Genomic DNA, 26,045 nt, shown 5'->3' on the forward strand with positions numbered 1-26,045 from the left:
AAAAAACAAAGAGAGTTGTCCAAAAGGAAAAGAAATTTTCCGGTTAAAGCTTTCAACAAAAGATGGCACTTTCCAAAAAATAAAAACAACAGATAACGGGTTACATTTAAGGTTTTTTCATTGGTTTTCTTTTATATGTATATATATATATATATATGTATATATAGTATAACATTGTTAACATTTATTATTGACTATGTAATATCCACTGCAGAGATACTTTCGTGTTTCGTGTGTTGTTTCTGTTTCTGTTTCCGTTTCCGTTTCTGTTTCTGTTTTGCAGGTACTTAGTACTACTTTGCTCCTTGGGTTTGCGATTATTGTACGCTTGTCCTATATACACACACTAATATATAGATTTATATGTATAATTATATATATGTATCTATCGGGTATATGAGAATTGGGGGCTTTAGATTTAGGTTTAGGTTGGGGCTGGAATACTAAAGAGTTTTAGGCGTTAATAAATACATTCTCGAGTTTAGTTGGTAAAATTGCTAACATTTAGTAAGTAACTATGTTGTACATTCAAGGGCTACATCGTATAAGGTATCGCTGATCTATAACGATCGTAAATATATATATATGTATATATATCTATGTGTATACAGTACAGTGTTGTATATGAATATGAAACAATCTGCAGTTATAGATTTTAGGCATAGGCTATGCAGTGAAGTCTTAGACGAGTTTAAATAGCACTTTCTCGAAGTCATCATCGTACATCTATAAATAGTAAATATATATATATATATACTATATATATATATATCTGTGGTGTATATTGCTAGGGTCTAGATTAGAGTTAGAGTTACAGTTAAAGTTTCAGTTGCTTATGTCGGTAAAATACTTGAGTAAAGATAGAGCTAAGATTGTTGACAGACTGTGACTACTCGTTTTTAATCCATTTCAAAACCCACACATGTTGCACGTTGCATGTTGCATGATGCTTAGTTGGTGTTTGTTCCCATTTAGGTTGTTGTGGTCATAGAATAATAGTGGATCATGTTGGTTCTCAGACAATCGGCACGCACACCCATTCCATCAGCCGGAACAGCAGCGAGCACAACCAATTCTAGGCGGCCGTCGTCACCTTCGGCTGTCCGCCAGGTCCGGTTGCTCCTGCTCCTGCTCCTGCTCCTGCCCCAACACCTGCTCCCGCTTCTAGGGTGGCAGGTGCCGCTGAGATCTCTTCCAGCTGTTGCTGCAGCTGCTCCTCCGCCTGACTGATGTTGCTGCTGCTGGTGGTTGTGGCGCCGCTGCCGTCTTGGCTGGTGCGCAGCTCCGGCGGCAGATAGATTTTGACCACGCTGGTTATCTTCACCCGGCAATTGGGACAGTTGCTGCATCTGTAAAGGAGGATTAAGAAAGTTAATACGGATTCGATTATAACATCCCATAAAGACAACTTACCTCGCAGCACACTGGGCACAGGCGATGACGTGACAGCACGGATTGAACACTGTGTTGATGGCGCGGTCCATGCAGATCTTGCACTGCATGGCTTCCGAGATGCGCGTGGTCACGCAGCGCTCAATCGCCGCCTCACGCGCCTCCTTCTCGCGTATGGCCAAATCTATCTTGCCGGCCATGGAGCCGCCGGCACCAGTCGACATTCCGCTAACTCCGGCCACCGCATCCAAGGGATGGCCGCCAGCAGTGGCGCCCAATCCTCCAGCAACAGCAGAGCATCCTTCGGCCCCCTCTGCAACCAGATCGCCACCTCGTTCATGGAGTGTCCTCCTCGCCTGGTCATGAACCTCGCGACACGTATGCTGGATATCGAAGACATAGCGCTTGCCCAGCTCTGTGTTCTCCATGAACATGGAGGCAATGGTTCCTTTGAGATCCCGGGTGAACTGGTTGGTCACCACTCCGCGCACCTTGTCGCAGACATAGAATGCATGACGCTCGGTTATGGAGCGATATAATCCCGCGGCGATTGGCTGCTTGGGCAGCTTGATCTCCAGCTCCTTGCGATCGTTGTGGTCGTCCACGTACTCCAACTTGAAAGTGCGACGCAGTGACTTGGCTGCAGCAATGGCGCCAAAGGGGATGCTAAATAAAATTAAAATAAAATTAAATTAGTTAAGAAATTAAAAAACAAAAACTAATTTAAACGACCTCTAAACTCGAATTCCATAAATCTCTACAATACTCAAATCGGCGATTGGATAAAACTCTTAAAGAAGCCTAAAAGTAGGCTTAAGGAATTAGGAATTTGTAACTGAAATCCAAGTAACTGGGTTTATAGTCACATTCGAAGCCATCATTAAGCATCATCATTAGGTTTTATAACGCAGAAAGTGGGTTCTATTAAAAATCTAACCTCTGACACTAATTTTGCGCTCCCTAAAAGTTTGAATTTTCAAAAATGACTATAAAAAAGGCTTTTAATTATTCGGGTTAATGCACCACCTACTTATAAGAATCTTGTTTTCGTTTTGAGCAACTTTTGGTGTTCAAATTGTTTTCGCGGCTTCACCTTGACTTTTGTTTTATAAATACATTAAAGATAAGTCATCTTTTTGGTTTTAGAAAAAAGAAAGAAAAAACAAAGGGGTAAGCTGAAAGTCTAGTTTTTAGGATCTCAAACCTCATTAGCAAAGACAATAAATACTTAAGAAAGCGTGATTTATTTTATAATCTATATTCCAAAATTTGTTTAATATTCAAGGCTTTCATTTATATTGGTAAAAACGAATTGTTTTCAGTTTCTTATGGTAAATTCGAGTCAAGGATGCTGAGCCTAGAGATTCCTCGTAAACTCACCTCTGTTTCTCACCCCCTCGGCAGACGGTGATGCCATGTGCGCCCACTGCTATATCACAACGAGTGGCACTCTCATTGGTGGTGACTCCGCTGAACAGCTCCTCGCCATAACCATCGAGATCCTGGATGGACTGCAGTAGCCAGTACTTGGCCGACTTGAGGCTCATTTGCAACTTGGCCAGCTTGCCGTGCTCCACGGCTATTTGGCGGAGATAGTCCGCCGGTGGTTCGCCCTCGGAGCTGGGTTGGATCAAGTACTCCTCGTACATGCGAAGTGGATTGCTGGCCAGCCGTTCGTCCAATCCCGTTTGACTGCTGCTATTGCTGGGACTGCTGGAGCTGCTGTTCGAGTGGGTTTGCGAGCAGGCGGATGTCGACGCGGAGGCGGATGCTGAAGCGGATGCGGAAGCAGATGGCGATGGCTGGAGGCTGCAACTTGTGGTTTGTGTCGTGGGTAGCGTGCAAATTTCGATGTGCTCCATGGACTTTTGCTTGGACAGACGACGCTTCTTGAAACTGAGGACATGCTCCTTCTCCTTGCGCTGCTGCTCCAAGCGCTGCTGTTGGGCCTGTTGTTGTTGCTGCTGCTGCTGGGCCAGCTCCCGCCTCATCCTCATGGGACAGTCGGCCCTTAGAGATGACTCATTGAACCGCAGTCCATCCGCCTGGCACAGTAGAGCCGCCAACTTGGCCGCTTCACACCAATCCGGCGCAGTTAGCCGACCCTCCAGAAGATCCCTCCTGGCCTGCATGTAGAACAGATTCCTCACACTCTCCTGCAGGATGTAGTGCACTGGCACCCAGAACTTGACCCTCAGGGCCAGCATCAACTGGATGCCACCGCTGCTGCTTCCGCTATCGCCGGACAGCCGGTTGCGCAGGTTGATCCACTGACGCGTCTGCGACTCTTTCTGGTTGGGCGTCCAGTGCTCCAGGCCGAAGTACTCCATCTCGCAGATGATGTTCAAGGCGCGACAGACCTGGAATAGGATTAGGAATTAAGTTTAGTTTTCAAGTCATGCTGCGAATCCTTGGGCGTTTCCAAGGGCAATTTGATCTCGTTTAATACTCAATATTAATATTGCGAATATCGATAATTAAAAAATCTTAGTTGAAAAAGGAATATGTTTGTTAGTAACCAATGCCAAGAATAACAATATGACGATCTGCGTCAAGGCCGAAATGAGCGTCCAATTCAGGTCTGACAAACCAATTAGCCTGAACATAAGCTTCAAAGTCGTTCTAACTGAAGTGGTGGTGGAACCCTGGCAATACTTTGTCATATTGCCTGAAGCAGATCTGGTCTATGAAAATTAAAGTGAAACCTAACCTTCCTCAATCTTTTCTCTTAGCTTAGATGAAAGGCCTTTGTCTAGCAGCGTCGAATTAAAGTTGAATCTAAATGTTTTCCAATCTATTCTGGATCAGCGACTTATCAATTCAGCTTGACAGAGCCTGTCATCGCCATGCGGCCTGGGCCGTTAGTGAAAGCGGCCAAAAGCATGTCCTGTGCGGCATGACTATCTACCAACATTTTGCCATGACAGCGGCAACATCCGCAGTGGCAGCAACATCAGCAGCAACAACTGCCACTGGCAAGCGGATGGATTGGGAAATGCGAGTGAAAAGTGGGTGGTGGCAAGTAGGGTGTTTTACTAGAGAACTGTGTAACTGGGAAACTGGTACTGATGCTGTGGTTTTCAGAAATATTTGCTTATGCAACGAGCGTGTCATCATTTCGAATGGGACGAGTTCAAATGCTGGCAGCAGCATCTCGTGTGCCAAACAACATCCTTATATGGTTCATAATGCTGGTGATGATGATGATGATGATGCTGTCTGTCGGTTGGTTTGGCTTTAACAAGGCAAAACACCACCCCTACCCGTCTTCCTGGACTTTTACCCACTTTCCCAGGCAATCCCCCAAAGGCAAGTTGCATTGGCTGCGGCCAAAATGAAATTTCAAAACGTCAAAACAAAATACAAGGAGAGCCTCGTCGAGCCTCGGGGCCCACCTTTAAATACTCCCATTCCCCGACGGAATATATATATATACTTGTACATATATATCCCCTACCCCGCAGCAGCACTTTGCATAATGAGATATACGCAGTTCCGAGTGTCTGGGTTAGCCATGGCAACAAGTTGCTCACGCATCAACGCCTTCGCACTTTTTTTTCCCCCATTTCCAATTAGGCGAAACCGCAAGAAAAACGCACGGTTTTTCCTGTAATAGATGAGTTGCGGTGGGTGGAGGGCTAGAGGGGTGGTGTTTAAATTTATGAGTGGAATTATTAGCCATTAAAGTGAAATTTGAGACAATTTGTTCTAGTTTCCGTTTTCTGTTTCACTTAGCCCTGTAAGCTTGATGTCTATTAATGCTTGTAAATGGGCTTGTTTTGTGTTCAATTTTGGGTTTAAACTTTAAACACAATTTGCATAATTCATGGAATAATTTTCGAGCTTAAGATGGTATATAGTAGAGAGTTAATCATTTTATTGCCTACTTTTTGGTGTTTATAAATTGGTGTCTAGCTTGTAGTTAACATAAATTCGTGTTAAATTTAAGATTTACATAAACGTAATTGGAATAATTCAGGGAAATTCTTAACTGTTTTTAAGCTAAGTATGGAGAATTTTGTAGAGTTTAAAATTTTGTAATTTTTGTACTTCTTTGTGGTCATAAAACTATTAACTTTAACAAACATTTTAATAGAAAAGGATGTTTCAAATAAAAGTTTGATATTATTAAGAAACCTATTATTTTGCTCCAAAAATGTCTTAAAAACACATCAACACAGTATGCAACTTGCTTAGTACAAACCTCAAAAACTAATTACTCATTCCTTTGTGTATTTAAGGCCAGAATTGTTGCCTTGGTTATGAGATGAACAGAATTGCTGGGAAAACCTCAGACGGAAACGCACTCAACCAATCCTTTCACCTTGAACAAAGGACAGGCCAATGAAATGGGATTGGGAATCGCAGAACGAATCCACTCGAAGAGCGGAGAAGAACACGTTGTTGGACTAATTAAGACGACAGATGCTGTCGGCAGTTGCGGTTTGCAGTTTTCGAGCCGCTTCAAGTCGAACGCAATTAATTAATCAAGTACGCAGATCAATTTACATGCCACTCGAATCTGAACGGGGGCTGCTGCAGGGGCGTGGCAGCTTAGCAACGGTTGTTAGACAGCCGACAGAGAATTTGATGTTCAGCATTTGGTGACGCTGGAAGCCTTGGCCCTCGGATTCATCTCCCCAGTGGGGGAGTGGTTGGTTGGTTCTTGAGCTTGGGATGGCGACGGCGATGGCGATGGCGATGTCGTGGGTTGCCGTTGACAGCCGGGGAGAGAGCGAATCTAATGAAGCCTCTCGAGAGCTTTTCCCGGCGTAATAGCTGAAATCCCATACTACTACGCATTCGCCGCCAGCGGAATGTTTAACAGAATTTAGATTTAGGAAATCAAATGGGCAGATGGAAATGGGAAATGGAAAATTAAATGCCAGATGGCGCATAAATCTGGCGTAATCCAATGCCATTTTGCCCAACTCATTACATTTCGTAATGAACTGAATTCGAAACGTAGAAATATTTTGGAAATTTTCAAAACATTTCAGGGTTAACGAACGCATAAAGTTTCCCATAACAAATGTCCGCAATAAATAAACAAAATTTCATTTATAAACAATTTTAAGCGAATATTTTAAAGCAGTTTATAGTTTAATTAATCTTTGTGGAGCATTAAAAGTATGCCAAAAGTTACAAAATATTCTTTTAAATTATTAAATAATATTTCCAACCCACAATATTCCTACCACTCGCCGCCAAACTTTAAATGCCATGCAAAATAATTTAAACATTTTATATCAATTAGGCAGCAGCTTCGGCTCAGCAAGTTCTCCCATGGATATATGTATGCTTCTCTAGATTTTTGTCGATTTATTTCGGGTTGGAGAGCAAAACGTGGCAACAGGCGGAAAAAACAAAAATAAGCTGTATGAACATTCATTCACCGCAGAAACAACAAAATAAATACACAAAATACAGAAAATCGTCGCCGCTGTCAAGTGCAAAGTCCACTTTTGTGGATTTCGCTAAAATTAAATAAAACACGAAAGCGAATCGCCGTTGCCTGCTAAAAGCGAAACGTGAACTTAATTTTTTATATCAACGCAACAATGTCCGAAGACAACAATAACAAAAATAACAAACAAAATAAGCCGGGAACTCAAGCTCCACTAAATCTGACATAACCGAAACTTTTGTAATTCCCAAGCAAATTGGCAAGGAAAATGGTGATAACTTCTTGATTATACGCCTAAATGGGTTTCGTAATATCAGGAGTGACATATAATTTTCATTATTTTTGGCGTTTTACTATAGCTCGTAAAAATCTGTATATATATATATATCTGAACACGAGCACGTGCTGTTGTTTTTCATTTTTTATTAAGAGTCTTGAGATAGCCTTTATAGCTCCACCTTAGCAAATTGAACGGGTAAACTGAAATTTCATTGAGCCTATTTATAGTTAGTCATACTAAAATTTCAGGGGTAATGCATTTATTTATTACTTGTAAGTTTGGCTGGCTTTTATTAGAAATCGTAAAACCGTACACTTAAGTTCCAACACATCTTCTGGGCTTGTATTTACCTTTGGCAAACAAACCAGTTATTAAAGATTTAAGTAGTCAAAAATATCACTGTTCATTTCTCTCAAACTATTAAATAATATTATTGGCTCTCACCCATAAAAAGCTTCTCTATTATTGGCAAAAGTAAATGATCTAAAACCCAAAAATCAGATAAAAGCCATCATTTGGCTTTCTGGGTTATATTAGCATTTTTTAATTAGCACGTGTAAAATCAATCTACACCTGTTTTCTACACTTACATTTTCTTAAGAGCCCTAAGAGAAGCTCGCTGTTAAGAGAGGCATTTCGGCAAAGGTAAACAAAGTGGAGCTGCGATGAAAAAATGTAAAAGGCAGATGGTGAGAGACCAAAGAGTACGACTAGCTCTCTTTTTTGTGTCGGTACAGACAACAATTGTAAACGCGTGGAGAGGGAAGGTGGTTCCTCTTCGTGGGGGGTAAGAGATGTGGTGGGGTAAGGGGGGTACTATGACTGGCTGGGAGCAGAAAACCCGACTGCATTGGACTTTGGACCCGAGTCTTCGAAATGCCAATTGGACTTTGGACTGGCACTCGCCTAGTGAGTGTTGCTTGGTTGCTGTGTGCTTTTGTTGCTGTTTTTTTTCTCCTGCTCTCCGTTGTTTATTATGTGTATGTATGTATGTATATGTACCAACGATCGCTGTGTGTTTTGTTTTTTTCCTGTGCTTTGTATTTGCTTAGTTTAATGGCCAGCCGAAACCGAAACTGTAACTGTAATTGAAACTGAAGCTCATGACGTCAGTGGAGAGCCGACTTTTGGACTTTGAACCCGGGAGAGACAAGCGGAAAAAGAAAGAGAAATTGAGCAAGTGAGAGTGCTGCATTTAATTAAAGGCGATTAAATGCACTTCGAGCGACTCACGTGCAAAAAGAGAGAAATGTGTGGGCGATTAAAAGAGAGAGAGAGAGAGAGAGATGTATAGAGAGCGATCAAGGCTGATGCTGCCAACTCTCTTCCTCTTGCTAGGTTGAACGAGATAAACAAAGGCAGATGGAAATCCAAATCCATTGGCCATAAACGGTTAGAACTTGTTCGCCTTTTTGCGCCGTTTTTGCAGGTCATGTGCTTATGGAGTGATCACCGCTACCCCGTTCTGCTGCATCCCCCTCTCTTCAACTAACAGACGTTGACAGATGAGTCTATAGGGAAGAGAAGGGGTGTGCACTGAGAAAAATGCCGTTCAATTTAAATTTTAAAATTATTTCTTAAAGTTTCGTATCGATTTTTGCACCATAAATATGTAATCGAAATATAAAAATATTTAATATATACTTGATTTCTATAGTTCATCACTTTTTTCTCCCTGTTATTGGGAATTAAAGTGCACTGAAACAGGTTCAATGCGGGGAAAATGGCCATAAATTGCTCGTAATTACCTATGCACCGAGACAGTGGCTGGAATGGTAGGTGGAGGGGCCGTGAAAAGGGGATGCGAATCACGTGCTCACCATGTGCGCCACCTTATAAGTCGGACCCGTCTGTATGAACCCGTCCCGCCCCCTTTTGTCCTGCCTCCTACTTTTAATTGCTGACGTGAGAATCGGCCGAATGGCAGAATTTATCTGTCAAATGGTGAAAATGGAAATATACACTCTTTGTACAGTATAGGGGGGGGCATATGAAATATGGAAAGCGATAAGCGATTGCAAGTGCAAATTAATTGAGGGAAAGTCTGGACCACCGGGCGCAGCAATTACCGTAGGTTAAAGATCAAAATGTCAAGGTGCGACGGCGTTTTAGCAACTGATGCAACCTGCTAATTTTTCGAATTGGGCAAATAAAATTGAGGTGACGAAGCGAGAAGTGAGATCTCTTAACTATCGAGTCCAAAGCTCGGAAATCCCAATTGATTACTCACCAAGCTACTTAAATATTGGCTAAATTGCCATATAAGCTTAGTAAGCAAATGGTATTATGTTATCATATAATTGGAGAACGAATGGTTGTAAAATGAAAAATGAAAAAATATAACAGTCAAAAGCCATTAACAAATATGATTGAAATTAAATGAGTTATAATGCTAAGAAACAATAAATCTTCAGAATGTCTTTCTGAAACTATAAGAAGTAATGCCTAAACAAAGATTAAATAATTTCCTATACACATTTTATTTGTTTTCTGTATGACCCATAATTAAAATTCCCTTAATCATCAAAAAGTATTAAAAGACAAACTAATATATTGCATGTAATAAAAATTAGATTAGCAAATACTTATTCGCTAATAGAAGAAAAATGCAAAGTAAAATAGTTTCATTAGTTCCAATGGGCAACACTTGTTATCAGAGGGAATCTCTTAGTTTCTAATTAGAAATTCAAGCTAGCAACAAGTGTTTCAATTTCAACCTTCAATTTCAACCTTCGACACTGCAATGACAAAGTGGTTCCCTATTATTGAATTTCCCTTTCAGAATAGAAGCAAACTGGAATATATACATAGATGCGCCATCATTGTTACTAATCAAATGAGTTTTCTTTCTGTTATGCATTCTCAATCTATATAATCTGGCCCCCTGGCATTTCGTATTTCCGTTCAATATAAATCCGATTGAAAGGAAAATAAAACTCTTCTTCTTGGTTCTTATTAGAATGTAAGCACGTGTGTGCCGTCTCTCTGTCTCGCTCGCGCACTCTCTTTCTACGCGCAAATGAGTGAGATAGGGAGCGATTGCATTTAATTTCTGCAACAGTACAATGGCAGCGACGTCGACTGAGGCAGAGGCATAAGCAGCGACCGACTGAACATTGGACTTTGATCGTTGGCCATAAATTTTATAGCAAAACCGAAACAAATGCTAGAAGAAACCAAAAGCTAAAAACAAGAAACAACAAAACTGCTGCATTCAAAGTGCACACTAAAAATGCAATAAGAACAAGAGCATTTCGAAAAAAAAGAAGGGAAAACAATTGCAAATGGTTTAATGCCATTTCATATGGTAAGTGCAATCGAAAAGCTGACTGAAAGGAAGATGTTAAATAGCCCATCCTTGCCGTTTTACGATTTCTCCTTATTACCACTAAAAAGTGATGTAGAAACTTTCATTAATTAGCTGACACGTGGAGAAAAAATAAAATACTAAACGAAAATGAAAATAATCACATAAGTTAAAAAAAATAGAAGTAAACATGAAAATGAATTTCAAAATAATCTGAAAGCTGCTTTCGATTACCTTTTTAACTTTGATCTACCACTATTATCTTTCTAATACTAAGTAATATGATTCAGTTAAGATCATATAAAAATATACCTAGCCCCATATTGCATATCTCCAATCTTACTACCCCCTCATTTCTCACCGTGCATCGCTTGTCCTTGCAGTGATCTCATATTCTCGCACTCCTTAAGTGAAAGCTTTGGCTTCGAGGCATCGCAGTTGTTGACATATCATTCGGAGTTGGGGAAGAGCCAAGTTTATGGAGCCAGGGCCATAAAACTCCCATCCTTACCCTTCTCTCACTTTTTTTTTTTGGGTAATTATATGGGTGGCCCCAATTCGCTGAGTGATCCAGTGAGGCTGTCTTCCTGCATTTTTAATGAAAATGCTATTTGGCGAGAGACGGCGACGGTTTTTCGACTGTTTTTAGCCGTTTTGGCCAGTTGTACGTGACTCTTGGCACAGCACTCGGCCAAAAACGGTTGCGTCAACGGCTAAAAGCCAACGTCAATTGCAAACGACTGAGAGGCTGTGAGTAGTAGTCTTAAATAAAAATCATGCTGATGTTGTATATATGTTTGTTGGGTTGTTTGTTGGTTTGTTTGTTTGTTTGTTTGTGCAACAACATACAACATAAAGAAAATCAGGGCAGCCAAATGAAAATATATGTGTCCTGTGCATATTTATGCAGAAATGTGTGTCCTGCCAGTTGCCATAATTTCTCTCGTTCTCCTCGCCTTTTTGCACCGCTTTTCAGTTGACTTTTTTACTGTTCTACTGTGTGTGAGTGAGTGTGTTTTCTTTTTTTTTCATCCGCCTCTGTTGTTTTGGTTTCGTTAAGTATGCGTCATTTTCAGTGGCTGCCACTTTTTGCGTGCGTTGCGCGAAAATGCGGAAAAGCCGCAGGGAGCTCCCATGGTACAACTACCCCCACTTCCTACCATTTTTTTGTTTTCTCTTCCCCCCTTGGGAGTTGGCGGTGCAGTGCAAACAAGTCCTTTACAACAACAGCGGCAGTAGTAGCGGGCCAAATAAGCATGCAAATGCATTGCATTACATTGTAGAAGCACCAAACCAAGTTCCTGAAATTATGCGAGCGAAAAGCGGGCGCAAAACGAGGGGGTTTTCCAGTTCAGACCCTAATTAGCATGGCATTGCATTCCCAATTGCCGCGACGTGATGCCAGATTATTGTTGGCTTAACTTCGTGGCCAACTTTTAAGAGCTCGAAATATTAGAACACTAAATAATGAGTTTAACTGCCTTAAAGTAAAGTTCCATGATATTATAAATACTATTTTGCGGAAATATTAAAAACATTTATTTCCAATGACTAATAACATAGCTTCCTTTTATTTTATAACAAAACATGCTATGATTCATAACTCTAGCATTGCTGATATAAGAAAACAATCTTCATAAGAAAAAGTAAAGTAAAGTTCTAGATTTACGCCTTAATATCCATGAAAGCCAAGAAAAGTTGACTTGGCAACTAGAGCTCTTTTAATGATCACTACGCTCATCAAGCAGGAAGAAATACTGTTTGCAGAAAAACATTCATTGGATTTCCATACCATTTCCCAGACTCGGAATCACATTTGCAACTTGATAAATTACATTTCGCCCAAATGAAAATGTCTGCAGGATGGGGCGAAACTTTTCTGGCCAACAAAGGAGGGAAAACTTGGCCGAAAGAATGTCAAGTGCACATACGAGAGCCAGAAATGGAAATGTTGAGGAATCCTAAGATGACGAAATGTTTGCCGGCGATGCATTCCACCAAAAAATGGGCCGGGGATATATATATATTACATAGCCAAAGGTCAGGGTCGGAGTCGGGTCTTCCGCCTCGACCACAAAACTTGGACAATTGTCGAATGTTTAAGATGCCAAGCTAGGAAAAAGAAAAAAACCCAAAAAAAAAAAATGCGACATAATAATAAAAAGAAATTTTTTCCGCCCCGGCGGATTTTGTGTGTGGGAAAAGGATGCATAATAAGGCAACATTATGCGGCATGAAGTGGTGGTGGTTGTGGGGCACATTGCAGGGATGGCACAGTTCCAAAATATAATAACAGAGATATCAGCAAATCGGTTTTCAGTTTTCAGTTTTCGCATCTCGGGCCCAGCGAAAGTTTACACAAAGCGAGACTTTGGATGTGCCGTTCTTATAAGAAGACCTCGTGCTGCAGCTGCTTTGATGATTTATCCGCTGACCCGCCCACCGAGCAGGCCCACCATCCCATCCACCCACTGAGCCCACTTTTATAACCCTGGCTATGAACTTGTTTACCCATAAATCCACAAGGCAGGCTTACAAGTTTACCTCACTCGCTCTCGCTTTTGGCCGCTCTCCAATGTATTTCAATTAAGTTATCAAATACCCGATATACTATATATATATATATATCTATATACATACCTACATGCTCGGCAAGCTAGCCGGTTTGTATCTGTCAGTTACCAAAAAATGTATATTTTTTATATATAGGTAAGGCAGGTATGTACATACATCCAGCTACCTGTTGCCAGGTGCCAGGTTGGCTCTTGTCTGCCCCGTATTGATTTTCTTTTTGGCCAAAAGTCTTCTGCCCCTCGACAACCCATCCCCCCTCAAGCAATTCCATGTTTGCACTTGATAATTCTGCCCGGGCAGCCGGGAATTTGCCATGCAAATGGGTGCGCTGCCAAAGCACATAATAATATATCATTTAAAGTTGGCCGGTCGCTTAAAAACCAAGTTCGCCGGCCAGTGTCCTGGCGTGCCTAGGCTCATTTATTCTAATTGTAAATTGCATTCGGCCTTGGGCCCTTTTCCCTTTCGCCTCGAGCATCAAGCGGTATCGGAAATCGCGCGTGACAAGCTTAGCCTAACCAAATACAAGGTTGGTCCAATGGTCTGGAACCCCTTAGCCCAACCGCCGACCCCAAATGCAGAGGGAAAAAATATGGCTAGGCTGTATATATCATGTTCCTGACTAATAATCCTGATTTATAACTTTGATTATCACTTTAAGGAGGTATAAACAACTTTAAATAATGAGAAACGCTTCTTTATCGATGTTTGATTAATAATTGTTGATTAAATTATAGAAGTAATCAAATAAGTATCATTTTAATTGACTATAAACCAGGTTTCCATGGAAAACCCATAACATTTTCTATAAAAAATTCCAACTAGTTCGTTTCAGGTTTAACAAATCCCTTGCAAATGTGTCAACGATTTGAGGAACTTTTCTACTTAGCGATTTACAACTTTGGATATAAATTTTCCCTACTGTACATTGGACCCTCGCTTCCTTCTCCCATTCAAATGACTTTAGTCATTGCAGTTAATGATGCCTGGCTTCAGGTCCCACCTCGCACCACCCAGTTGGCCCAGTCTTTAGCCAAGTTCGGAAGCTTTGATGGACATTTGATGGCGAATGGCGAATGGCGAATGGCGAATGGAGAACGGAGAATTGCCACCGCGCTTTCCACACCCACCATCCATATGCCAAATGGCAATTTTCACTTCGTTAAAATTGTAGAATTTTCTTTTCAAGCAATTTAGTAGCGGAAAATGCTTTTGATGCCGGCAAAAGGAAAGCTCGGGTAGCGGATACAGCCTAAGTGGATGGCGAAGGCTGGGAAGGGAAACGTATATACGTATATATTGTGAGACTCGACACCTGGCAGACTGCCGGTCTACTCAGCCAACTCTGATTAGAAGTGATTAGGGGGTCTGATTTGATTATTCCAGAACACTACTCACATTTCAAATAAAAAACCAAACTAAAAAATGCAAATAAAAATTAATAATACACTCGGTAATTCCCGCAATTATCATTTCGTGACCCCGGGCCATATTGCATTTTCATAGGAAAAAATGTAAAATTCAAATGAGAACCCAATCGTCTTGCCCCCTCCCTATCCCCCTCACACGGAGAACTCTGTTTCTAAATGTAATTACACTAAAATAAATAAATCCCATGCCAGTCCGATTTCCATTAAATTGCAATTAAAACGCTCTTGCGAAATTTCTGTTTTCTTACAGCGAGCGACTTAATTAATTTTAGTCCAGGCAATGAAAATGCCGCTTTAAGAGGCTCAATTAAAACGGCATTATCCTGGTGCTGATTGTGGTTTTCCATGGGTGTTGGGTGGTTTTTTGGGTGTTGGCGAAAATAACAAAAGGCGGTTGGGGCAAGGCTTCGAACAATGCAAACAGGACATGACTGCCGCAGGACAATGTACATCTTTGGGCAGGGAAATAAAAATAAAAGCATTTAATTAAGACCGCCGAAGGACGAATTATTCAGCGCAGAGTGGGGCACATTTCATGTGCTAATTGAAACGGCAAAATAACGAATGAAAGGCCCGCCGCCCCTTGCTGTATAACAACAAATTGCAATTTAATTTGATTCCGAATTTTAAATTGGAATCCCAGGAATGTCAAACGGAAAACAAAAATAGTTTTGAGGATATTGAATATTAATTTGTAGAGTGACAGAGAGTTTGAGCTTACCCATTAATATAACTATTAGATAGTTAACATATTTCCTTATCATTTGCAATATTTCGATCTTAAGCTAACATAAATTTCGTTCAGTGTGAGTTATATCCGCTGGCTGATCGGATTTGTTGCGCGAGTTCATTTCCCATCACAATTTTATATGCTTTTATTGGCCCTCTTTGTTTTACAAGGTCCTGTGTCGCCCTCTGTCTTCCCACAAGGTACCCACAACCCCCAACACCCTCCCAAGGAGGGGAAAGGCCAAAGAAAATAATAGTGAAAGCCGCACAGGACTCGCTTCGGTTCGGTTTGGGGCAATAAAAAGTAAGGCAAAAAAAATATATATGTATAAAAAAAAGTAGAGAAAGGGCGAAACAAAAGCCCTGCCATTAGAGACACATCAAAATGGCACTCAGCATGGTGCCAAAAAGGGGAGGAGGGGGCTTGAACAACCCAAAGGAGGTGCAAAGGGGGGTCTTGGCTTGTCGGCTTTTACTGAAAACTATATTCGAATACAATGGGAAAAGCATTCAATGCATTCCCCTGTTTCTGCGGTTTGTTTTTGCGGCTTGCATTTTTTTCGGTTGCATTTTCACGCAATTTATTGTTCTCGCCCTTCTCTCTCTCTCTTTCTCTCTCCCTACTCTTTCGCCACTCTCTTTACTCGCTTTCTCCTGCTTCCTGTAGAAATTCCCCATTTTTTTTATTGTTTAATATTGTTCTAAGCTATATATGCTGGCTTGGCCTAGAGTAAGCTTTATTTGCAGGTTGTGTTCAGAGGGGGGGAAGGGGCTTACTTGGCCATATTTCCGCTCAGTTGTTGTGCATTCAGGTTTCTATGGTTTTGCCCGCCTCGCTCTGCCACCTTTTCCCGCCAACCTTTGGCCAAATGGGCGAAAGCAGTTCAAGGATAATATGCAAAAACCATGGAAACAATAGATAGCACTCTAGACCTCAAGAGGGTTTGCTGCTCTCCTTGCTCCTTGCTGCAAAATTGTGGAGGCGCCTGCTTAGCAAATGACATTATCATTTGCCACCAACATTGATTTTGCTCAAATTTCGTCATTGTCATGTGCAGGCACGATTTCTGCATCATCGTCAAAGTGCTCAGCGAACACTGCGAAAAAATGGGGGCTGTAATACTAATTGCCAAGAAAATGTTAAGTTTGAATGAAAATGTTTCACAAACGAAGAAGAAGATGCTTGTTACAGCCTTAAATCTTACAAAAAAGCCTTAGTTTCAGAGTGACCTTAATCTGCCTGGCATATTAGAGTAACCATAATAATAATAATTTCCTTATTCCTCCACTTGGCCACTCTAATAAACCTTTTAAGCCACTGTTGCATATTTCTGAGTGGATTGGAGTCTCCTTTAAAGTTGAGACCATTAAAATAAATGGTATTTTCAGTGCTGGGTGCTAAAAGACAAATGCCCCTGACTCTGCCAGCGGTAATTGCATTAAATGTGGGCTTAAAAGCAGACGACCCTCGCTTTCTCCCATCACCCATCACCCTCCCACCTCCGATTCCTTGTTGCATTTCGCGCTTTTCCACTCGCAGCCTTGTCATTGTCGTTGGATTAGTGTGTTAGACCTCGCCGAACTACAAGCACTTAGATGGGCCAATCCACCCACTCGTTGCCACGTAGAACTGCTTCCAATTAGCCGGGGAATGGCCAAGACTCCGGCAGCTACAAGCACTAAGAGCAATATGCTCGGTTTTAACCATTAAATCGATATATGCGAGGAGTTCTCCCCACAAGAGTTGCGAATCAAGTCGAGTTCACATCGCACGTGACGACCGCTGACTTCATTCGTTTCGACCTCTGCCTCTGCCTCCTCTGCCTTCTCCTCCCCCTTTTTGAAATGCACCCACACTCGATTTCGCTATACAGCTGGATTTCCATTTATAGAACCAGTATCTGACATATACTCGATTCAAGTTCAGGAATAATCCACACGTCTAACCATTCAAGGAATCAGCATTTGACTTTAATGGGGGTAGCGCCCAGATTGGGTTACTTGATATATCAGTGATTGGATTCTGCTCTGTTAATGTTAAATAATTAAAAAAAAAAAACGGAAAACCAAAACACTCATATTTGTTTTTTATACACAACTTTAAGTTCACGTACTTGTCTTATTAGAAGTTTGAAATTACTCAACAAAAGTTTTCTTATAAAAACACTGATTTACGCATGCCATTCCTTCTTGTTGCGACCAACAATATATTCGAGTTAACGAAGTTAGAGTTACAGAATTTCGACTGTAGTTGGCTTCTCCGTTTTCCTCTTACATTTTCCCTTGTTTGGTATTGTGTGCTTTGGCACGCGAATATAATTTCCTTTTGATTGGGCGCGCCTCGGCTCGACTTCATTCGGTGACTGGCTGGGAGCGATTTTCCAGATAGATTTGCGGGCGCACTGCCAGCACACGGTGTAAACATAAATTGCGCTGCCAAGGACACGCACACATATATATAATGTAGAGGGAGGGAGTAGGTAGTGGACTGGAGCAAGGACGCAGACAGGATGGCGCGCACGCACCACGAAGCCTTCGTTGTGTGACCCTCGCAGCTCCAAACTTCAGGACTCGACGGAAGAGGAGCCACACCACACACACACACATGATGTATGCTCGCCAGGGTTGCCGATGCACCCGAAGTCAAGACTTTGCAAAGTAAATAGGGAGGCATGCCGAAGCCCCTTTTGAACTCTGAACTTAAATCAGCTTGTTTCCCAAAAAATTACCTGTGGCTTTTTCACCTGTACAACTTTCGTTCCCACACGACTAACAAACTTTATAATTCCCAAGTCGTTATTCTTGAAATTTCTAAATAAATAATTGGGTAAATAATAACTCTTAATTTTGTACTTTAATAACCTTAATTTGTCAGCCTAAAGTTTCCGATTGTTAGTAAAATGCATTGGCAATAGTTTAGCAAGTAGATTATTAAAAAAGTTTGAAAGTCTCAAACTCCCAAGACACTTTCTTCATTTCGATTAAGTTGAAAGTTTTGTAAGCTTTTTCTCTCTTTGCAATATACAAAATTATTTAATCTCTTTTCCAAGCATTCGCTCGATAGTTGTAAGACTATTACGGGGGAAGAAAACGGCATGTGGGTAGAAATTAGAAGAACCCCTGGCAACCCTGGCAGCCCCAGGTTGAGCATCGCCTGCGGTGCATTTTGCATTTTCGGACACAGAACCAAATGTCCAGCGAACATGATAAACGCCCTACTGCACCCGAAGCGACATAAAAGTGATGGCGTTTGGGCAGCAGGAAAATGGGGCAAAATTGGGGAAAATGCATTGCATTTGGGCTTGGGCTTGGGCTTTCGGTGTTCTGTGTTTTGTGTTGCGGGCTTGGGCCTCAGCCAGTGGCAATTAATTTCGAAATTGGCCAACGACATTGGGACGAGGGCGTTGGGCTCCTACGTTCGGATTTAATTGTTTGGAAAATTAATTTTTGCTTTGACCAATTTTCCAGATTTACTAGCAACCGTAGCCGTAGCCGTTGTTTTGGCCAGAAATCATTTGCATAGAGTCGGCATAAATAAATAAATTCTGGGCAGATTATCGTTTTGGCCAAGCGTTGGCCCGAATATTTATTGATAGTGCATAATAAACATATAAATACATATATATATATATGCATATATTTCATGTCACTGCATTCGAGAAAGGCAATCAATGCAAATGCGAATGCAAATATTAGATTTCTTTGTTACGTTCTTAGCTGACATTTTCAATCGTTTTTATATTAATAAAAAAGTTTAAAGTTTATTTGAGTGTTGACTTCTGGTTACAGGGCTGCACTAATTAAGCGGTAAACAACAATTAAACAATATCACCGGGCCACTGAATATGTATGTCTTTGATTTAAACAACTTTTGGCCCGAGCTTCCTCTTTCCTCGTTTTTCAGAACTTTCAACTGTTGTTCCGTGTGTATAAAAAGCCAAACCCATTCGAATAGTGGGGGAAATGAATTATATACGACTATCCTATATAGTATTCGCAATTGTGTTTGGCTTGTATGGCTGTTTTTAGGTTGCTTGTGCGAACTTTCAAAATTTATGGCATATTTGTTGCGGTCGAGGAAGAATCATTTCCGAGATACACTAACATGTGATAAAACACATCAATTTGGCCATAATTAAGCCTGAACATAACATATTTATGGTTTTATGGAGCGAAACATCAAAGGCCTTTATAAATAAAATCAAAATAAAACTATAAATTAACTCAAACATAGATATGACACTTTACAATTTCAGATAAACTAAAAGATTTGTAAAAACCTCGAACAAACAAGAAGTACATTTAGTGCGTGGCTGGCTTGAAAAGGTTCAATGCATCCAAAAATAAATAGTTTACCGTTTAAATAAAGAAATTTAATTTTAATCATGCTAGTTGCCCAATTTAAATAAACTCTATTGCGTTGTGGCTTTCTGGGGGCCAAACAAAAAAGAGATAAATTGGCACGGAGCGGAAAGCCATTCGCTCTCCGAGGTGCCAAATGGATCCGAAAACTCGGGGGACCCGCCTTAAATATATTTGTATTTATCTTGGGTTGTTTGTTTAAATTGTTAATAACTGTCGACTGCAACAAATAAAAGCAGCGCGAACCAGAGCGAAAAGCAAGCCAACGAAATAAACAACAAATTTCCATACAAATGTATATGGTACATACTATATATATATATATATATATATATCTACATATAGGTATGGCGAAAAATGAAACTTGACAAAAATACGAAAATAGGTAAATCTCGTTTTGTGCCTTTTGCGTTTTACATTTTTATTTTTCGCATGGGCTTGGCTCGACATCAAAAAGTACAAAAAATAAAATAAAAGCGAAGACAACCTAAAGCGGAGAGAAACACAAATACAAACAACCGAAAGATACTCAGATACTTTTGCTTATAAGTTATTCTTTTTGTAAAAGCACGTGTGTGCTTTGCTGCTGCTTAAAAACATTCTTCTTCCTGCTGTTTAAGACCTAAAACCGCATTTTTGGTCCAAGGATAGAAGCAAGCAGGGCGTATGCTTGATATTAATCACTTAACTTCATTCTAACCAAATGGTTAAACAAAACAAACGTGTTGTGGGGAATTTTCAATTTTAATTAAACATCTGTTGGAGGCAAACGAATGCCACCAAAAAAAAAACAGAAAACGCAAAAAAGCTCGGAAATTGCGTTCTACGGAAAAAAGTTGAGAACGAAATTATTAATGCTTATTTATCATTTACGCCTTGATTGCTCTGATATCTGACTGGCCCCCTCTTTTCCCTGCACCCCCCTCTTTATCTCTACGCTCTGCGTTGTTGACATCGAGTATTAATATAAGAAATTTTCGAGCTTATCAGAAGAAGGTGATAAAAAGAGAGAGACAACAGCGATGAGTATATTTGCCGTGCTTTCCGACATTTGTTTTTCATTAATTCCACATACATACTAAATGTGTATATATGTGGTATATATAGTATACATGCAGACATCTGGAGAGACGGCAAGAAATGTGATTTTGGTGGCACATACTAAAAGATCTTTTATCTCTTCTTTTATGGGAATGACAGGGGAATATGACACTCAGATTAGATGATCAATTATTAATCTTTATTATCAGTTGGATTAAGTTTATAGCCATTAGCTATGCATTCTTAGTCTTTATATTAACATAAAGAATGCTTTATTATGCAGTATTAACTTAACAAACCAAGCTATATATAGAAACCTTTTCGGATCCTTTGACACTAGTATGAATGTCTGCCTTATATTCAAATTTCTCAGCTTGAATTGGCCTTTTGTCGTGACACGAGAGACAAGCAAATTGGCCAGCGGCTGCTGCACTTGACCCGCCTCCAACGCCCCTCTGCCACTTGAGCTGCCTCATCAAATCTTGCCTGGAAACTTGCCTCGTTGCACATCTTTCAATTGTTGCAAGTCGCACACTCGAGCAACGCCCATCCGCCCATTCGCCCATCCACCCACTATTGCCACACCCAACTAGTAATCCCACACTTCAAGGGTGTTGAAAGAACTCATCATCCAGCTGCCTTCTAATCCTCCTATCCCTGTCCTTGTCTCTGTCCCTACCCCAACCTCTGGGGAAAGCTTTCACAAAAGGGGGAGAGCAACAGCAGCGTTCGCAAATATAATTACACCTAGAAAATAGATGTCGTGCCGGCGGAGCAGAAAGATCTGATTAGTGCAGCCTGTTGACAGGCAATCCGATAAGGAATCACAATCACAATGTAAGGACTATAAAGACACAGTGGGGCAAGTCCTTGAAAACTACACAAAACGGAAGTCCTTGGGACAGAAGATGATTAAAATTTTGTTGATTAGTTTGGGAAGATAACTAAAGATTGTTAAAGATAGATGCTATCAACAACTTTTAGAAGTGCATTACTTCATACAGGTCAGTCTGCGGACTCCTGCACTCTTTGCCAGCTTTTTAATCACGTTCTATCGAAATGGAACCTATGATTTATCACTACTGATGACTTGGCAAACAAAAGTTGTTTTCCTATTTCTGGCTGATTGTGGACTTTGTCATGTAACAGCAGGTCCTCGGAGCATGCTCGAAATGTCAATCCCGGTAAAGAGCCCACTCGATCCATGTGAAGAACCCCGGCAGGCAATCAAAAACAACTCAAATGGCCACTCAAAACTCAGCTCAGACGACAAACAACCAACGAAAATGGCAATTTTAAATGCAATTACAAGTAGCTGGTAATTGCAAGTAACTATTAACGAGCATAAAACTGTTGCACATAGCCCACAGTGGCGTCAGTGGTCCTTAAAAATGAGGGGGGGGTGGCTCCTTAGGCGAGAAATGGTTATTCGGCGGCAGTTGGAAATGGAAAATGGAAAATGGGAAATGGGAAATTGCCTGACTGACTCACTGGGCAGACACACCCAAAAGCGTATTTGCATGCATGTACGAGTATAGCCATAGTTATAGTATGATTGTTAAATCGAGGTAACAAAAATGTAATTCTCCTTTGACATGCAAACTCGTCGAAAGCGTCGACCCACTGACGTCAAGGGTAAACTTTTTCGGATTGCGATTGTACGAGTGTAGCAGGGAAAACTTTGTTGCTCCTTACAGCCTGGCTGGTTGTAATTAAAATGTGCAACTGGCTCTTCTCCTTTTACACCGCCTCTCCCTTACGCGATTAATCCAAGTCCCAAAAGTTCATTAGCCACTGCGATAGGGCCCCTACTTAACATTATGTAAACCCCTCTTATCAGTCAAGTATCTCGCTTGCTGTTTACCTCGAGCTTATCACAAAGCCTTGATTAAGACTCGGACTTCGTCATACCTCTGTAGTAAAAATTAAAAATAAAACTCAAGGTTCTCCAGGCCAGGTGACTTCTGAAGAACTCTTTTCTTTTGACTCATCCCTGCGCCATTAATTAATTAATTCTTCCTTCTTGAAACGGTATTAATTGTCTGGATTTTTCATTGTCATGCCGAGAATATCGATGACGAATTTGTAACATTTGGACACTCCTTATCGCCGCTTACAAGCCGCGCGTCATTCTTTGAAAATGATAAGCTATTCGGCCATAAATCGGCATTGGTATTCATAGATTAAGCTGACGCAAGGCTCAAAGTTTGAATCACAGAGGCAGAAATATTAATTTGATTAATCCACAACGAGTCACAGATGGTCACCCCGCCCCCTTTGTGGGGTCCAAATGAAATATGTATATAGTTGCCAGATGTTTTCCCAGATCAACAGGGCTGATATGCGGATTGCTATTGAACATTGGACTGTGCAGCATACTATAGATTTACTTACATTTATATATAATATATTCTATATGCATGGAGCATACGTGAGTTGAAACATGTGGAATTGATAAGGCCCCGACCGGTTCGAAATCGGTTTCAATGTCATTGGGGATAATGCAAGTGTTACAGCGAGAAGAACGAACCGATTATCATGACTTAACAAAGAGGACAAAGGCCGGTTGGTTGTTTTCTATATATGCAAAGAATCAAATTAAAGCTGAGCAATAAACTCGTTATCGTAACGTATTTATATTACCTATAAACCTAGAGAGATTGCCAAGTTCCATTACAACATTACATTCTATATAATTCTGCACGAAAGTCTCATTGATTTATAGATCTTATGTGCAGTCGCGCCCTTAAAACTTATAATTTCTCTATAAATAGATTGCAGTTAGTAATTATGAACGAGATTTAAGGCGACTCGTAACCTTTGTAACGATTAGAGCTAAACCCCTCTATAAAATACCATCTACGTTCTGCCCCAATTTGACTTCTCATATACAATGTTAACTTTAGTTCGAAGCAGTAAATGTTGATAGCAAATGAGCCCCTTTTGATAGGGATCGGTGTTAAGATAAGATAAAGACAAGTTGAAGAAGCATATTTTCTTGTCTTACTGTTTTCTTGGGTCCGTCGGGTTTTGTTTTCCAAAAGGAGAGATAATAAAGTTGGCAACGAAATGGGACTGGGCCATACATTCAGTATTCACCTGAATATTAATGTCTCTGTGTGCGGGCCAGTTATTTGATAAGTTTGCCTGATTAGATTGCACAAACACTAATGTACAGCTCGCAAATAAGCCAAAGACTTAATTAGCCTGACAAACAAGGCGAATTGCCGAATTGGCTTTAATCTTTCGGGTCGGCGCTATGGGCCTCTGGGTCTACAGTTTGGTTCGGGGAAAGCATAATCGTATGTATATCGCTCGTAGTAACAGAGCTCAACTAAACAGAAGCGGACTGGTCAAGTGCTTGCACTAATCGCCTCAAGTGGCGGCCACTTGGACATTGAACCCTCTAGAGAAATATTACACAGAGAAAAAAGTAAGGGATCTGGCTAAATATTCGCCATACCTTCTTAAGCTATTTTCAATATCAGTACTTAGGGACAAGTCGGTTATACCCCTTATACCCTTCCTTTAATTGTTTTTTCCTATCCTATACCTTGCGGTTCTGAAAAACTATCGCAGGGGGCCAGCTTGAGTCAAGGGTATTTGGCATTTAAAATTAATTAGAAACAAACTAGTAAACAACAAGACATTGAAATTGGACATGGCCCTCCTGTCTGATAACGAATTGCGAATCGAAACTGAAAAAAACACACTCACTTCTGCCACTGATAAGCGTGAAAAATAAAGAATTTTGTGCAGCTTACAGGTCCAGCCCCCCCGCAAAAAAACAGTTAATGGAAATTGAATCAAGTGCTTCGTTTTCGAATGAATGTTGAGTACCGCTGAATGAAGATTCTTTTATAACTTTTTGGTTTTTTTTTATAGTAAGCCGCTCTCTGGTATTAGCCGTAACGAAATTCCCCATGAAAAAGGCCGCCATTAAAACGAAATGAGAACATTTTTGCTGGTATGGCGACGTGAACAACTTTGCACGTTGCTCATAAAAAGGTAATAATTTTTTAGTTATTTATTTCCGAAGATAAAACCGAGCCCATTGCTCCTGGCTGGGCTCAAGTGATTTGAAGGCCCTTTAGTGTTACACCATATCCTCTTATGAGGCATATCAAAAACGTGTGCCAAAATTGCGTAAACTATACTAAAGGATCGATAAGCGATGAAGTAATTTCAAGGTAACAGCTGTATCGGGAGAAACGTGGATGGACAACTTTGTAATCTCCTTGAAGTGGGGGTGATGACTTTCCCCCGAGTTCTATAACCTCTAGGCAAGTGATCTTTGCAATGCGTAGTAATGTGATTATAGAACTGATTAAACTGTAATTAACGATAAGCCTGTTCTTTAGGAACGATTAATAATACTTCAGGTTCTATTATAAAGAAGATCATTCAAGATATCTGGCTTTATATAAGGGCACTACTGATTTCATAAGGTAATGCAATGTGAAGAAATGAGGCAACTTAGAAATCTAGAATAGATTTATGTTTCACTGTCCTTGTATTAGACCTTCAAGTGAATTCCTAATCGGATTTCTATAGATCTTAAGCTTTATACAAGTATATTTCCTTCAAGCCCTAACAAACCATAAAAGTGTTTTCAAAGCCATATACTATATCAAATGCAATGACCGCTGAACTGCCATGTGGCTTCTATGGAAAACTACCAGCAAGTGAATTCTATCTTTAGCACTGATGAACTCACCTTCTCCAAGCATTCCTGACCATTGGCTTTGGGATCCCACTTGACGGCTTGCTGGGTGCCGTTGGGCAAGTTGACAATGCACCACATATTTTAGCTAGTTCGCTGCTGGAACGGCCGTTTGATTTGTTGTCTAACAGGTAAGAGCTCGACTCAGCTGCGGTTCAAAACAATTGCATCTGGGATTGGCTTCCGGCTTGTTTGCACAAAAGCCGAATTCAAAATCAAAACCCAAATCAAAGCCGAAGCCCGAGCTACAGGTTGCAATTTGTTTTTGCTCTTTGGTTTTGGCGCAACAAATTGAATTGGGCTGCCGTATTTGGTTCCACTCTGGGAAACTTATATATTTCAGTTTAAGTTTGCTTTTTATTTTCTCCTATTTGATTTGTTTGTTTGTTAACTTTGAACGTTGAGCACTGCGGAGTGATTTAAATAAATTTGCACTTTTGGAATTTTGTACACATTTTTATCAAGCGGCAACGAACGCACAAACACGCTTTTCGTATAAACTTTTGATTGTTGCTGCAGTTGTTGGTTATTCGCTTTTTATACGTTTCAGCTTTTTTATTGTTGTCTTGTGAAACGCGTTAAGTTTTATACCGTTTTTTGTTTTTGTTCAAGAATCAAAATATATTTTCGTTATATTTTTCCCGGCGATTTCACGGATATCCTTTGTTGTTTTTGTATTGTGATATTTTGGTGTTTAACACAGCGCTGCCGAAAATAGAGTGAAAAAATAGCAGCTCTGCGTGCTGCTTAAATAGATTTCTGCTCGCTCGCTCTCCCTTAAACTCTCGCAATCCCAACGG

General features: G+C 40.6%; 1 protein-coding gene across 1 annotated transcript; it reads right to left on the reverse strand.

The window, feature by feature from the left end:
* Positions 1–480: 480 nt before the first annotated feature.
* On the reverse strand, positions 481–25,949 carry LOC108112816 (E3 ubiquitin-protein ligase MYLIP). The gene is made up of 4 exons (XM_017223114.1): positions 25,240–25,949; positions 2,773–3,752; positions 1,414–2,058; positions 481–1,349 (listed from the first exon to the last, which is right to left on the reverse strand). Exons 1-4 carry the CDS (start codon positions 25,324–25,326, stop codon positions 1,076–1,078), a joined length of 1,986 nt encoding a protein of 661 aa, XP_017078603.1. The 5' UTR covers positions 25,327–25,949; the 3' UTR covers positions 481–1,075.
* Between the last annotated feature and the right edge of the window lie 96 nt (positions 25,950–26,045).

This window comes from Drosophila eugracilis, unplaced genomic scaffold (genome assembly GCF_018153835.1).
Source record: "Drosophila eugracilis isolate 14026-0451.02 unplaced genomic scaffold, ASM1815383v1 contig_90, whole genome shotgun sequence".
NCBI classification, from domain to species: Eukaryota; Metazoa; Arthropoda; class Insecta; order Diptera; family Drosophilidae; genus Drosophila; species Drosophila eugracilis.